This window comes from Euprymna scolopes, chromosome 3 (genome assembly GCF_053919585.1).
Source record: "Euprymna scolopes isolate OS-2025 chromosome 3, ASM5391958v1, whole genome shotgun sequence".
Taxonomy (NCBI): Eukaryota; Metazoa; Mollusca; class Cephalopoda; order Sepiida; family Sepiolidae; genus Euprymna; species Euprymna scolopes.
Genome location: NC_136484.1, coordinates 167,901,395 through 167,918,917, shown reverse-complemented (window position 1 = coordinate 167,918,917; position 17,523 = coordinate 167,901,395). Strand labels below are relative to the sequence as shown.

Here is a 17,523-nt window from a genome sequence, read left to right as displayed (position 1 = left end):
TAGAAAAATTATAAAAATGCTGCAGGTGACAAACTCGACACAAATATATCCACAAACACATCACGTTTGACTGCAGACAGACAGATGCGTGATTTGAAGATTGAACATCACAAACTTAAAATATAGTCACAAAATAAAAACACAACAATGGTAACATTTTTTCCTTTAAGCCTAAAACTGATATGTCTACAACTACGTCCGCGCATTGTCGCATATAAAGACAATGCAATCCAGGCAGTGGGTCTCAGAGTGGCGGCCGCCTATGGGGATGGTCGACCTCTCCACCAACTGACGACTATCCCAATACAGAAAGTTTTCTTAACTACTATTACATACTAAAAACGGCCCTTTTCAGGGTCATCTTTCTCAACAAAACCACTTTTTTTTTTTTTTACATAGGCTATACATTTTGCGAAATTGACTCCTCAATCCTGCAGTTGCTAGCACTTTCTTGCAGTTTTCAGCGATGACAGTAAAGCTGCTCCAGTTTGAACACAAGCAGTATTCCCGCTTTAACACAAAACTTACAACTTTCTCATGTGTACTATGAAATCTAACCATAAGTAATCCTTCTAAGTTCACCACAAAACTAAACACAAAAAGTTATGTTATAGCTATGGAATAGTGAGTATATAGAATTAATGTATAAACACGCAAAAATTGAATGTACATGCTTATGAAAACAGATATGGTGACCAGCAAAAACAATACGGAATACATTGGATAACAAAGATCTTAACATCATTGTCCTTAGATTAAACTAACATGATTACCCAGTGTTGCCTGGGTGTAGAAAGGTGGTATACTAAAACTACTAAGCAACCCAGCCCTAAAAAAAAGTTTCAGTCAAAAAAATCGCGAGTACCAGTGCGAACACAAAAAAACAATTAGTCGCAGTATGCAGGCTCGAACCTGTAACGCGAAAGAGGAAAAGGAAATGAAAAAGCTAACACATTAGCTGTTTTACCCACAGCAACTTATGACGTCGCGGGCCTTCGAAATTACGTCTTTTAAACATACATTGTGATCACTAGGCATATGATATCTTGCAAAAATGTCTATGCAAAAATTAACTCCTTCTTGCGAAAAACGGCACAGTTGACCAGCACAGAGTTAATCTTTTGGCCAATTTATTTGTCATCTGAGAGATCGATCTTTCTAATGACACTGATTTCGTCACGGTCCGATGTGTCTGGCAAAAGTTTTTGGGAGACGCACACACACATTTTGCCTTTTATATATTATACTAGTGGGAGTACTTGGCATTGCCTGGGTGCAGAGAGATGATATAATAAGGTTATTGAGCAACCCAGCCCTAAAAAAAAATGTTTCAATTGATCAAGTACCTGTGTGAGTGCAAAGAAACAAAAAAAAAATTTACCAACCCCCTAAAAAAAAAAAGAAAATAGAGAATACACATGCAAGCTAACAAAAACAAATTAGCCACAGTAGCCAGTCTCGTACATGTAACACTAAGATGAAAAAGAGGTGAAAAAAGGAAATTCTTTAGTTGTCTGCCCGATGACGCACTTATGACAAAATACTGCCTTTAAAACATATGTTGAGACCATAAGGAATGAATGGATAAAAACACAAAAATATAATCGCCCAGAAAAAGAAATGCGTGAAAAACTCCCCACTAGAAGAAGGATATGAAGATAAGAAGCTATTATCTGGATATTGAGCACTTAAGCGAACTTCTTTAATGCTGCCTTAGAAAGATTTCTCGTTACGGTCTGTTGCAACTAAAAACAAATTGAAAATAATTCAGTTTTATAAATAACAAAGTAGAATTTATATTAACTGAAAAAAATGATGAGTTTTGATTTTATAGAATGAGAGACAACAAAATGGAATTTCATTCTACATTCAAAAGCAACTTTATTTGTCATCTTTGTTAGTAGCGTGTACAAGGGAGAAACGGGTTAGTTGGTGGAATTTTCTTGTGTAAAGATAGATTTAATATATTGCCGGCTTGTGGAGAAGAGAATGGAAACATCAATGGATGGACACATTCAATGCTGCCAAGACTAAACTCGTTTCCTTCAATAATTACAAGAAACCTTTTCTACCACCAATAGCAATGGCCAATGACTCTTTATCTGAAAGTACATCTTTTAAACTCCTCAGCCTAACGCTCTCAGGAAACATGAGTTGGAACAATTACATTGAGAGTATCACTAGGACCGCTACGAAGAAGGTAGGTTCTCTCTACCGTGCTAGAAAGCTACTAACGCCCGACAGTATCCTATACCTCTATAAGGCCACCATTCGCCCATGTATGGAGTATTGTTGTCATATTTGGGCTGGTGCATCTGCCACCAGTCTCCCGCTCCTAGACAAGGTTCAAAAGAGCGTCGCCAACCTGATAGGTCCTGAACTGTTATCTAAACTTCAGCCTCTGTCCCATCGACGAAATGTTGCGTCCCTCTGCCTGTTCTACAAGTACCTTAACGGTGAATGCTCTGAAAAACTGCAAGCACTTGCACCCCCTCGACGTAAATACCCCCGAAAAACCCAACAAGCAGCTAAATCCCACCCCTTCACAGTAGAGATCCCTAGATGTAAGAAAGCCTTTTACTCCAGTAGTTTCTTCTCCAGGACAGCTAGACTTTGGAATTCCCTTCTAGGTCCCTGCTTCCCCAACTGTACTGACATGCAGAAGTTCAAGTGCAACATGAACCGACATCTTGCTGCCCAACTCCCTACACAGTACCCCTGATGCTTATATCCCTGATAGTAGCCCCCTACAACAAAGTGGCAATGTGCCTTGTTTTGGGTGAAAATGTAATAGTTCCATTACACATGTTTATAGGTAGTAGTCGTCAGAACGAAGGAGGCCGATTAAAGAAAAATGTTTTGTTGTGATAAAAAAAAAAGATAAATGGCAAATAAATAATACAAAGTTTTAAAATCTTTTAACCCTGTTTTGTTTTTTGTTTATCATCATTGGATTGTAACTTTTTGTTTCTTTTAAATAAAAACTTCAGTTTACTTAGACCTCTGATAAAAAAGTCGAAATAAGGAAATTGTTCATCTGCCATGATTACAAAACAACCCTAAGGCTTAGGAGGTAACCGCCTAATCCACTGGGCCACAAAGCTGATCTCAGAATTACGTTGGAAAATCTTTTAGTTATACCAATCCAAAAAAAAAAAATGCTTCACATGTGCAGTCGTTTAGAAGTTGTTTAGAGAAGACAATTTTACTGATTCTCTATTCAGTTAAAACTTTATTTCTATATTTCGGTTACTATATTGTAATAATTTCTACTGTACACTCTTTAACCCTTATCCTCGAGTAGCCTCTTAGCCTTCATAAGTGGTGATGCCTATGTAAAAAAAATTTAAAAAATACTAAATAACTGACCATTTTTTTTCTAATTCTCACATAACATGCATCTGACAGATGGCTCTTTCAAATGGTATTGGTCCAATGTGTCTGACAAAAGTTTTAGCGAGACGTTGTACAAACATGCACACATTCTCACACACACAAATCGACGTTTGAGATTTATATTATAGATGAAAAGTCTATTATATAAGAGGGGTGTAATCTGTTGAAAAAAATTGAAAAAAAAAATACAAGGAGAGAGTGGTCATTGTACAGGTCAACCCTAGTATTTTTTTTTGTGTGTTAACAGCCTTAAAAATATCAGAAAATAATAATTAACGGATTAAGTAATATTTAACGGTGAGATTTTTTCAAAGCAAATCTTTAAAAAAAATTAGAACCTCCCCCCCCCCCCTATACACACACGTTTTGAGTGTTTCTACATATTTTTGAAATGTTTGGAACTTATGATCTCACCCTACTCCATTTCCCGTTCTTACCCCACCCAGTCACCAAACTTGAAAAAAATGCTAACGGTTACATTGCCAAGAAGTGGGTCTCATTTTATGTTAAATTTTAATTATTAAAAGCCGTTGAAACCAAAAAGAATTAGATTTTGATTTCTACACAGGGTTGGTTTATAAAAAAAACAAATCGTTTTTTTTAAATATGTAAATTGATCAAGTAGTTTTTTTTTACATTAGAAGAGCATATTTGCTTTGTCTTTTGTTTGAAAACAATTCCAACTTACAATTAAAAATACAAATAAAATAATCGTAAATAAATAATTTTGAACATGAAAAACATAATTTAAAAAAAAATTCTAGTTTTAATCATGTACAACTTGGGTAAAAAAATATATTTTTTAAATATGTAGGTGCACCTGAACAATCAGCACCCCCTTTACATTTTTTACACCCCCTTTACATTTTTTTCCTTTTTGTCTTTTTTTCAACTATTTCTGTGGACACTAAGCTACCAGATTATAAAGAAAATTGAAAACATCAATATTTGAAGATTTAGAAGGGGTTCAGTTTCACATACAACGTTCTAGTAAATCGATCTCCCATTTTCAGAACCGATTTACAGCCCTGATTTGACATTGGCTCTTTCAGCCCCCCCTTCCCCATCATTATTATCATTATTTTTCCTTTTATTTATTTATTTTTTTTTTCGACTTTTAACCTTGAGAAAAGTTCAGTTTGTTCCCCCTCCGTCATTATTTTTTTTTTTAGTCTTCCAAATGTTCAAAATAAAAAAGAATTTTGAGATCATATTGTCTGTTATTGTCTTGAGAAAATTCTTTAAGTGATGACTGAAAAAAATAAAACTCAGAAAGCCTCCAATGCACTATTGCAAGCACTTGTCCATCCGGTTTGTGACTTCCAGTTTCAAAAAAATTGTCTCCTTACCTATTTCATGGTTCTCCTGTCTTAAGTCCAATATTAAAAGCCACTGTTGCTATTCAAAGCATACACAAAGTCACCAATATTTTCTGTTTTAACTTATTTTAACACGTTTGTTTTTTTTCCAATTTTAATAAACTCGGCAATAAGAAGGGAGACACTTCCCTCATTAAAATTTCATTGTTGTGTTTTCATAAAAAAAATATAAACAATGAAAAAAAATATATATTATTACAAATCTTGTGCTGTGAAGGACTCTCCAACTAGCTGCAGACATTGTTTTGTTCTGTTTTTTTTTATAAGTATTAATAAATGTGTATTGTTTTTCGTTGAGAAGTTGGTTGCTTATCCAAAGGAGATCCTTGTGGGTTCTTTTTTCGAATCCATACATTGCCAATGTTGTGGTCCTGGTTAGGGGGTCACAATATTAAGGTGAAAGAGTCTTGGTGTTCACTATGAGTGGTTAAACTGCAAGTGTGCTCTTACATAGAGCCAGATGAATCCATATTATCATGAATATAGGGGTGTTAACTACCCCAGAATAATATTGTATATAACACGTGACACATCATTGGTATACATTACTAAGATAATCACCTGATCTTTTTATGTCATTATTCTACGTTGTCAACTAAATTGTTATGATAACATTTTTTAAGTTACATTTCTAAATTAATCTAAATAAATATTCATTCTTAATATTTTGATTATCCTAAAACATATTTTCGCTGGCAAAACTTTTTGGCTTGAATAATTATAGTAATCAATGACTAGCACACTTTTCGGCATTGCCTGGCCAACATCTAACATTTGGCCAGGGGCTGAGATTAGCTTTTAAAGACTCATCCACATGTTGGAAGAAAGAGAAACGCCGTGTTTGGGTTTTTATAGTACACAATTTTGGGAACTGAACATTATTTTTATACTTTAATTGGTTAAAAAAGAAACTGCTGATTTCAGCTTTTGTCTGAGAATCAATATATAATAACATTTCCTTCAAACAAGCTGTGACAAGGATCTCTAGTGTCACTGCTACTTAATGTTGAATATATTTTTTAGAGATTAAAAAATGTTCATTGTATATCTTTTAGATTGCAGCTATTGCAGACCGAGACATTGAGAAAGCCCAAAAATATGCTGATGAATTTAAAATACCGAAAGTCTTTGGTTGCCATGAAGATATGGCCAAAGAAGAAACTGTTGGTAAATATCTTCTTTATTTTTATTGTGTATTATGATTTGGAGTTTTTGAGGATTGATTAGTCATATTATTTGGATTCTTTGGACTACTATTCTCATCTTGAGTGTTATTTTCACAACGTTTTAGTCAGTGTGACCTTCGACCTTCTTCAGGTGTATCTTTTCAAACTTGGGAATCTTTTTGTCAAACTCGGCGAATCTGCACGTAATTTCGAATGGAACTCTTTATTTAATCCACATGGATAGCATATTCTTGTTCCATGACTGGGTAGTAATTTGCAATTGGATTTTGAATATCACTCACACTGACGATTGAACCTTCAACCTCCAGAAGAGTATAATTTAGAACTGAATTTTACCAAGTTTTTTATCCACTACGCCATGGGTTCTTGTTGGATTCCTGAATTCAATAGAAATATTCCCAAGTTCAACAAGATACACCTGAGAAAGGTTACATTGACCGAAACATTGTGAAAATGACACCTAAAATGAGAACAGAATCCAAATAATATGATTATTCATTGTGGTTTCTTTTTCTATTTTTAGCTAATCATGTGCAGAGTTCTCATGCCTGGAATGAATTCCTTGATTTTATGCCATAAAGAATCGAATGTTAGTGCTAAAACTAAGAAAAGGAGATTATTTGAATATGATTAGATGTGCAGGGTACTCGTCCCCATCCCCTTCTGCACACCATTCATAACACCTATAAAAATTGATTTCGGTTGATCTGTTTTTTCTATGTTATGACACGCTTTTCAGTTAGCTATTGTTTCAACATTGCATATCATAAATCATTCATAATAAACAATTGTAAGCACGTGTTGTGTTTTCAATAATGAGCAATCAACAAACGAAACAAAAACATTTACATGTATTTGCATTGCCTTGTCTGTTTAAGATAAATAAAACTTTTCATGCAAAAAAAAAAACACAGGCAGATGTCTGCTGAGTTTTCTTCGAGGATTTACTTGCAGAGAATTGACTAAATAGAGAAAGAGACTAATGTTCTGTTATATAGTTCTTCACTTCTTAAACTTATTAAGAAATGAATGATGCAGACAGACAGCCATCAAAGTGACAATTACCTTAGATTATTTTACATTATTGGGCCATATCTCGTCCACGTGCCTTCTCAGAGAAAACTGATCTGAAAGCATTAGTTTTCTCTCGGTTGAAAACGTGATGTTATTTATCAGCATTCGACTTTGTTTTATCGATCTTGTTTTAACCTCTGCTGTTTTCTCCTGATGTCGTCCATCTCTGGGTATGATTCTTTTTGCAGAGTAAGATTATCCTGATGTGCACTAATAGTGACCCTTGTCAAAATTCACACTAGCTAACTTAATTGCTACTGTCCCTAATATGTAATGTATGCATTCAATAATCATCAGGCTGAACTTGTTCAAAAATAACCAACCTATAAAGCACTGAAGTCAATTTTAAACATCAAAATAATCATGTGAAAGCAGGAGATTGGAGTCTGGAACACAACATCTTTACACATTCTATTAATATATTCTACTAGGAATGGATTTAATAATCTCTCAAAAGATGCTGGTAACATCCCCATCATCCAGTTTATCATCTTATTTCACTTTATCTACGTTGTGACCTTTCCTGCAATCTCAGCCTTGGTGATTTCTAAAATTCATTCTGTTAAAATTTCACTGCTGAAGATCTTTGATGGTTTAGATCTAAGTTTTCTCGTGCCTGCCAACTAAAACTCTGCATTTATATATAAAAAATTTATGCATAAAAAAATTGTTCCTCTCAATGTGGCCAAATCAACTTTGCAGGCTCTCCATCAGGTTTTCATCAAACTTTGATATATTCAGCTATGCCAACAGTATCAAAGCTGATAGGTTCAATTTGGTTTAAAGGACCCCAGAAAATAAACAAAATGTAAAGGATAATTTCGGGTCTACACTGGTTGGCTTTCAACACACATAATCAACACGAGTTGCTTGGTGTTTTTAGTCATCAGGTCTATTTTTAATATAGGGAAAAATCTCTTTTAAGAATAGGGTGGGAGGAGATATATTAAATTAATATTGAATATATATTCTTTCGTCCAGCACACATTTGCGTGATGGGATGGATATATATTTAGAAATAAGTACTCAGTTCTCTTTATTATAGAGTGAAGAATACATTAAGATCAGTTAGGTTTCAAGGACTCCACAAGCAAAACAAAAACGCCTTTGAGGATACACTGGTTGACTTTGGATACACATGGCAGCTACAAACAAACAAATACAGATGATAAACTCACGTTGTTTAGTTTTTCGTCACAAAGTTGATCTTTAATATAGGGAAAGGTTTATTTTGAGAAAAAAGGGGATACAAGATGCCTTAAATAATTTTCCAGACCTTTTTGGTACAGGCATTTAAAATTATTGTAGACTCTTAAAAATTCAGTATGTTATTAGTATACATGTTATGAGATGACTGACCAATTTTTATGAGTTCAGGTTTAAATGAACAGCTACAGCAGGAATTTGAATACATCCTACTAAAGCCTGATTATAAAAGCTGGTGAATTTCAAAAATGCAATTTGGACAAGAGGGCACTTTAGAAGGACGATATGCAATAAAATTTTGTTTTAAACTTGATAAAAATGCTGCAGAAACGTATGAAATGCTTTTTTTTTTCTTTTTTTTTTTTTTTTACATAGGCGTCCCCACTTATCAAGGCCAAAGGGCCACTCGAGGATAAGATTAAAGAGTGTACAGTAGAAATTGGACAATATAGTTATAACGAGGACCGATACTGCACCAACCACACCGGGTGTTCTTAACCTCGTCAGATTTCACCCGATATGACAGGTGTTCTTTCGATCGTACATTGTCCTGTCACAAGTTGGCCTGTTGATCGTCTTCACCCACTGTGTTTTCATGGTGGGGTGCTTTGCCTCTCGATCGAATCGTCTCCTACCCTGTGTAGGTAGTCTCCGGGTACATCAATCACTCCGCTGGTCCTTGCGGCTTGCTGCAAAATGAAGAGTCCTTACCACGAATAAACAGAACTCCGGTTTATAATAATAACAAACTATTTATTAATTTCATTACTTCATAACAGCTACTGTCTAAATTGAGGTGAGTGACTATAGCAGTGAAATGATGTAAGACCAGACCAGTAAAGTCACAGATTTCCCATTAACACAGGCTAGTTAACATCATAACATCAAGCCCTGAGGGCTCCCAAATTGAGAGCGCTTGACCAGCCCAGCCGTTCAGTTTGCTGGCTACAACTCTACTCTTTTTAGAATTTCTTTTTCTAAATCCAACCCCTTTTCCCCACCTCTCCTTCAGAGAGTGGTTACAAACACCCTTTCTTTCTTCCTCTTAGAGCCTATCCTTCGTCTTGTCCACTCAACACCTCTCTCTCTCTGTTCCCCTAATTTCTACTCCTCCTCTTTTGAACTTATCTCTCCCAAACCTCAACCCCCATTTGCACTAAAGTTTCTACTTATCAAATTAGGAGTGATTAATCACCCCAGGTCGAACAATGCCTGGCAGCGACCCTTTCTCCTTGACCCCCATTCTAAGCTGTCAGCCTTAATCAGCCAAGAATCTCTGGATCTCTTCATACCTCTCAACAGAGGTTTTAAAAACAACCTTTCATGTTAACAGATATATAACGACAATGAGATAAAAATTATTATTTGTTTTTTTCTCTTTCTGACAAAATCCCATAGACATTTCTGTTTTGTCCCAATCAGACATCAACACCCCCTCTTCTGCCCTCTCTTCCTCTATCCCATCTGGTCACCCTCCCCCCCTCACTGCAATATGCACCTCGCTGCATGCATTCATGACACCAATAGTGTCATATAGTAATCATTAGTAATGGAAATTTGGTAAATTTGTTAACTTATATGGAACGGCTCATCAAAAACTTGTTTACGTTAGACTTGAAGACAACCATTTTGTAGTCTACAGGAAAGCAGGAAAATGGAAGACAATTCCATAGGCATGCAGTTCTAAGAAAGAAGCTTTGCTCATGGAATCTACGTTTAGGTTTAGGCACAGATAAAGAGTGGGGGAAATTAGTGATAGTGTTTTCTGTTAGACGGGTGTTTCTTGTGAAAGTTTGGCGAGGGGGGGGGGCATAGATTGGAGCACAGCCGAGCACTTGCCATGAAAATAACAATAAAGCAAACTCGCAACATCTCTTCTGTGAGATAGAGATTGTAGGGAAGAGAAAAGGACATCCCTTACGAGGCTACGAAGTCTATTTTGAACTCTATCAAGGCAGGATAAGTCCTTTCTAGCAACTCCTGCCCAAATGTGGCAACAGTAGTCCATCCTCGAATGTACCTGGCTATATAGATAGAGAATTGCATCATCAGTGATCGATCTACTGGATCGATAGAAGGATCCCACCATTTTTCTTGCAGCCTTGGCAACGGATTTAATGTATGTGTTCCATTTAAGATCAGGAGTAAAGGTCAAGCTCAGAAGCTTGTCAAAACATGAGGCCTCCTCAAGACGAGAGCTATTCATTTCAATTGATGCCAGATGGGGATCAGAGTGTTGGACCATCTTGTCAGTAGTGGTAAAGCTACATAATGGTCAAGTTGTTTTGTGCCCTTATGAATAAGGGATTTATTCTTTGGTGTTTAGATTGTGTTTTTTCTATTTCTTTTGTACTTGCAGTTGCAGTCTCCCAGTTTAACTCAGCCATTTACCTGCTCTAGGCTTATTTGAAGCTAATTCATCAAACTTGAAAGAGATGCAGTTTTACTTTCTCTTTGATCTAATTAAAGAAGTGCATCCTGATTCTGCTTCATCATCAGTAGAAAGTAGATGTAGAATTCAATTCTTAATTGTGTTTTTCATGTCATTTCTTTTTTTAAATCTAAATTTAAATCTTGGATCTAGGAAAGTAGGCGTTTTTATCATTTAGATAGGGTGGAAATCTTGTTTCCATTGAGTCACTGGATTGTTCAACAGTGGTAAGAAAGATTAGATCAGACAGCTTTTGATAGAAATAATCTTGGAGCTAAAACTGTAGATATTATCATTGATATGGTTGAAGTTCTATTGCTTCTTTGGTGATTTCTTCAAATTGACTCAATAACTGGATAATTTTTGAACAAGTCCCCATTGGGGGTTGTTAACGTAGTTGCAGTCTCATGGTTTAACTCAGTCTCTACCTGCTCTAAGTTTTGATTTGTTACTGTAGGCTTATTTGAATCTAATTTCTCAAATAGGCTTGAAAGATATACAGTTTTGCTTTCACTTTGATCCTCTTGACCCTTAACAGAGCTTGAAGAAGTGTACTTTGATTTTGCTTCATTATCATCAGTAGAAAGTTATGCAAAAAGCGTATTAAATTCAACGTCAGATGTTACAGAATGTGGTTGAATATTAACATCAATCATTTCTTCTATCAAATAATGGATCTTTTATGACCTGTGGTCAATAATATCCCATATTTTCTTCTTGGCCAATATTGATTCTATAATAGTGTTGTGTAGTGGAATTTTCATATTGGGGATGACATATAATAGGGTACACAGAACGGAACAGATCACGACATTTTAAAAGATGGTACACAGTTGATTTTTATGATAGGAACTTGATATAAATAGAGACGTAGCCAGTTCTTTTAACACGGGATAGATTTCTTATTTATGATGGGAATACCATTAACACTTTTGAGGAGGGGGATAGACTATTAAAGAGGGGAACATACACTTAACACTTTGTACAAAGTTTATTTACAAAAATGAATCACAAAAACACATTACCTTTTCGGTTGAAAGATGACAAACGAAGGCTTACAAATTACCTGATATTTATTCTTCCACCTGCTTATGATGATGATGATGATCAGGTATTCGTATGCCTTGCAGAATTACATTGTCTTGTCTCCCTTTCTGGTTTGCTTCTGAAAGGGGCTTAGCTAACTTTCTTTCTGATTGTTCCAAACTCAACTCCCAAAATCAACTCTGACTCATTTCAAATCCTCTTAACTGAATCTATCTTTCTTTGTGACGTCATAGATGTGCTCAACCATGTGAGAGTCCCTCATATGGATTCTATATATTACACGTCTCCACACACGCCTTTGCAACACAAAGAAAACGACAGACACCATCATAAAAAACTTTTTTTCTTTGGTCAGTCCTTTTCCAACTAACTCTCTAATTATTTTTAAGACCAGAATCTCCATCCAATCTTCCTGGCATATTTCATTTTGGTGTAGAGTAGAACCTCCTATGATCAATATCAGCTGTTTAATCCAGCCATCCTTATGCTGTAACAATAGAGGTCCCATTTTACCTCTTTACCAACTCGATAACTTCCCGTCTGATGAGTCCTGACCCTTTCTTTCTCGTGGGTGTTACTATTAGAGCTTTACTTCTTTTGGGACGTACAGCAAAGCTCATTTACTTAAATTTTCATGGTTGGCTTCTAATTATGCGAGATACTTTTTTATATTTTGGGGGGCTTGACATTTACTCCTGATCTGAAATGGAACACATATATCAAATCCGTTGCCAAGGTCGCTGGAAAAATGGTAGGATCCTTCTATCGATCCAGTGGATATCTCACTCCTGATACAATTCTCTACCTTCTATAAAAGCCAGGTATGGCCAATGATGGAGTACTGTTGCCACATCTGGGCAGGAAATGTTAGAAGCAGCTTATCTTGCCTTGACAGAGTTCAAAATAGACTTTGTAGCTTAGTAGGGAATGCTCTTTTCTCTTTCCTGCAACCTCTTTCCCATAGAAGAGATGTTGCAAGCCTGTCTCAGCTTTATTGTTATTTTCATGGCAAGTGCTCGTCTGAGCTTCAATCTTTGCTCCCTCCCCCTTTGCTAAACTTTCACGAAAAACACTCGTCTAGCCTAAACCACTATCAATAATTTCCCATGCTCTTTATCTGGGCCTAAACCGAAACGTAGGTTTCATGAACAACGGTTCTTTCTTATAACTGTACACCTGTGGAGCATTGCCTGCTTTCCAGCTGACTACAATTTGATTGTCTTCAAGTCCAACATATACAAGTTCTTGATGAACCATTCCCCCTAAGTAATCCAATTTACAAAATTTCCACTATTTATGTTTACTATGCTATAATTCTATTGACTAATGTATACCCATTAACCCTTATCCTTGAGTGACCTCTGAGCCTTGATAGGTGGGGATTCCTATGTTAAAAAAAGAAAAAAATCATAATGACTCACTCAGATCTCCTAGCTCAGACACTTAGAACTCAACAAAAAAATTGCAAATATCACCCTTAACTAAATAACCTCCTTCCCCTGTACCAAATCCTACTGCGCACTAAATCGCTAACTATAGCGGTTTGCGATTTTTTCTTTTCTCTTTCATCAGATCCCAAATCAGGCTTATTCTCACATTCATACATCTCTAAAAAAAAAATTATAAGGTATCTTGTTACATCTTTATTCTTGTTACGTATTTACAGCATATTTTACTTTCCCCTTCCAATTAATCTGAGTGATTTGCCCTTGTGCTGACTTGCAAGTCATCTATGTCTCTGAAGATCTTTCATGTCTTCCGTCTGCATTTTTAATTTATTGTGTCGAGATTTTCCAACGACTTGAACATAAATTTTATTCTTGTCCCTTCTTTAAAATTCTAAATTATTTCTAGGCCAACCACCATTTGTCTAAATCATTGTTTTAATTTTTACTTTTATTTAATTTCTATCTGCTTAATTATCGGCATTGAATTCCTGAGAACAAAACTACAATACATTATACATACATATTAAAGATTTTTTTACAATATTTGTTTTCAATTCAGACATGCATACAGTTTAATAATAAAAGTTTACAGTAACAATTTTTTTTTTTAACAAAATCCCCCAAAACTTGAAAAGTTCAACTATAACATCTTCAGTCCCCCTTTTTTTCTGAAGAAAGCAACAACAAAAAGAGTTCTGTTGAAAACTCTTAAACACAAAACTTTTATGTCATCACAGGACCTCCACATAAACCCAACTTCAATATTGTCCCTTTTTTTTCGAAAGTCAAAAAAAAAAAAAACAGAAGCAGACAGCTGAAAAATTCAACATTACTCACAAAAATACCTTTCAATTCTTTGGCAATAAGAGTCCATTCATTCCTAACAATAACAGAACACAGTTAAAAGTACATTTTAAACAATCCTGACTTTTGTTACCATTTTCCAAAACAATAACACTTATAAGGAATGTCATATTTATCAATGAAATTACGTTAAAATTTTTATCATGTGTGATATGATTTGGTTGTTTTTGTGGTTACCTATTCTTCTGTCGCTTTTTTTTCTTTCACGGCATATCTTCTCTTTTTTTTTTTTTAACACTTTCTATATTTGCATTCTTTTTCCGTGTGTAAGTGTATGTTTTTATTTATCTTTGCTTTCTTGTCAAATCTTTTCAAATCATTTAAGTTGTACATTTTTTCTCTGTTGTTTTCTTTCTTTTTTTCTTGATATTGTGTTTACGTGTGTGTGTGTGATAAAAGAGACATAGACAGTTCTTTTAACATGGGAAAGATTCATTATTTATGATGGAGATACCGTTAACACTTTTGAGAAGGAGGACAGGCTATTAAATAGGGAGAAAAACAGTTAACACTCTTGAAGGGTGTTACAAAAAGTTCATTTACAAAGACAAATCACAAAAACCCATTACTTTTTTAGTTGAAAGATGACAAATGAAGACTTACAAATTACATGATGATATTTCTTCTTCCACCTGCTTATGATGATGATGATGATCAGATATTCATATGCCTTACAGAATTACATTGTCTTGTCTCCCTTTCTGGGTTTGCTTTCAAAAGGGGCTTAGCTAACTTTCCTCCTCTGACTGTTCTAAACTAAACTCCCGAACCTGACTCTGACTGAACTGGCTCGTTTCAAACCCTCTTAACTGAATATAATTAATCTATCTTTCTTTGTGATGTCAGAATGTCAGATACGTGCTCAGCCATGTGGGAGTCCCTTAGGTGGATTCTACATATTACAGGCCTTTGCAACACAAAGAAAATTCCTCAATCCATTGTTTATTATTTCTAACTGACCTATCTTTTGTTTTATAATTATTTCTATTATAATGGCAATTAACTAAATTCCTGGGAGCGCATCTAAATAGCAATATGTATTCACTTTTAACTTTTGATTACTGGGTTCAAGCCTAGCCTTTTCCTTTTAATAAATATTATTTTCAAACTTATTTACGTCATTCCTCTAATTACTGGGATCTGTCCCCTTTCATATATAACAGTAGTTTGATGTTTCACTGGAGGCTCATAGTTACTGTCACTTGTTCCTGAAATGCCTATCCCTTGAACATTAATTGCGTTTTCTTTTTTCATATGCAACTTTAGCGCTTTTCTAAGATTGTTTAGCATATTAGTGTTGTAAAAGATTTTGCTGATTTTCTAACCCATCATATAATAGATGGGCATAACTTGCAGACATATTGTATTCTTTTTCTTGGGATCGATATCACATTACTTCAAGCAGAAACTGGTTGCCATAATAGTTCATGGTTGTTAACTAAATATTTTCGTTTACTAGACAAATAGAAAAGTTACTAGCCAAACCAACGTGATTTTTGGAATATGACATCTTCATTCTGTGATGATTATGTACATAATAAAGCTTTTCCATATTTTTTTTAATAAGTGTAATTCTAAATATACAACAAATTTTATTTTGATACTTGAAGGTATAAACATTCTAATTTCTTCAGATGTTTTTTTTAAACAGCTTCATTAAAAAAAAGAGTATATTGTTCTATTAAATTTTTATTGTTTAAATAATTTAACTTTGTTCTTTTTATTTAAAAAAAAAATGTTGAAAAGATATTTTTCACTCCGTAGTGAGCTTTGGAAGATTGTCAGTGAAAGAAACACAATCGCTAAAAGATGAACGTTTCATTATTTCTAATCAACACTTTGAAAAATCACTCTCAAATGCGACTGTTTCAGTCACTCGCAATATAGAGCCCTGGTGATAGTAACATGGGTCCAAAAATGAAAAACACAAATATGTGATGAAGATTGCTTTATTTTCAGTTTGCACATGGTCGCAGTTACTGTACAATTCTTCAGCGTGAAAACTGAAAGATAGAATAATAATTGTCTTTTGACAGTGATTTAAAGTACAAAATAATAAGTTTAATTCAATAGGAAGCGAAAGGAGAGAAATGTTCCATGTGCTTACCTTTTTTTTGTCTCAAATTCAGCTCAGTAGAAAAAGGTTACATAGTAGCAATGCAGCATGCCTTGTATTTGTATCAAATTAAACTTATTATTTTGTACTTTAAATCACTGTCAAAAGACAATTATTACTCTATCTTTCAGTTTTCACGCTGAGGAATTGTACTCTAAACACATGTACATACATATGCACATACACGTACATGTAGAATATACATGAAGGAGCATTCATGATGACGATGATGATGGTTGTTACGAATAGGTGAATTCAACATGAATAAAAGAGTAAAACAATCCGAAATACACAGCACATAAACTAGAGACGTTCGCTTTGCCGCTAGTACAGTTTTTAAATTGAACATGTGTTCATAACGGCTCAAATCCTCAACGTTCATTACGATGATGATGATGGTTGTTACGAATAGGTGAATTCAACATGAATAAAAGAGTAAAACAATCCGAAATACACAGCACATAAACTAAAGACGTTCGCTTTGCCGCTAGTACAGTTTTTAAATTGAACATGTGTTCATAACGGCTCAAATCCTCAACGTTCATTACGATGATGATGATGGTTGTTATGAATAGGTGAATTCAACATGAATAAAAGAGTAAAACAATCCAAAATACACAGCACATAAACTAAAGACGTTCGCTTTGCCGCTAGTACAGTTTTTAAATTGAACATGTGTTCATAACGGCTCAAATCCTCAACGTTCATTACGATGATGATGATGGTTGTTATGAATAGGTGAATTCAACATGAATAAAAGAGTAAAACAATCCAAAATACACAGCACATAAAATAGAGAGACGTTCGTTTTGCCGCTAGTACAGCTTTTGATAGGAAGCGAAAGGAGAGAAATGTTCCATGTGCTTACCTATTTTTGTCTCAAATTCAGCCCAGTAGAAAAAGGTTAGATAGTAGCAATGCGGCATGCCTATTATTTGTAAATAGTGTGTAGATGTTGCACGTCCCTTCCATGAATTTTCACTGGCAAGCAAAAAAGGGAGTTAACTTATCTTTGTTTACAATATAATTAAATTAATATTAGTACCATTTGTGTAAACAGAATTTATTAATAATCAGTAGGGCTATGACAGCAGCATATTCTTTTCATTTTTTTTGACTCTCGAGTATATATACGACACAGACACAGTTAATCAACTGAGAACCACATCACTCTATATAAAAACATATAAGATATCAACAGATACACACTCGAGAGTCCAAACAATGAAAAGAATATGCTGTTGTCCTAGCCCTAATAATCAGCTAATTAATTGGTAATCAGCTTATCGGTGCATCCTTAGTTCCTACTATCTTACACATTTTGATCCTCAAAGGTCAAAAAAATGTATTTTAGTTTTGTTTTCATGTTTGACAC

At 34.8% G+C, this 17,523-nt stretch overlaps 1 protein-coding gene across 1 annotated transcript in view; it reads left to right on the top strand.

The window, feature by feature from the left end:
• The window catches only part of LOC145260284 (trans-1,2-dihydrobenzene-1,2-diol dehydrogenase-like), a 139,124-nt gene that overhangs the window by 11,892 nt on the left and 109,709 nt on the right, over positions 1-17,523 (top strand). The window contains exon 2 of the mRNA XM_080118127.1: positions 5,831-5,942. Coding sequence (XP_079974253.1) covers positions 5,831-5,942 — 112 coding nt within the window. The remainder of the gene's footprint in view (positions 1-5,830; positions 5,943-17,523) is intronic.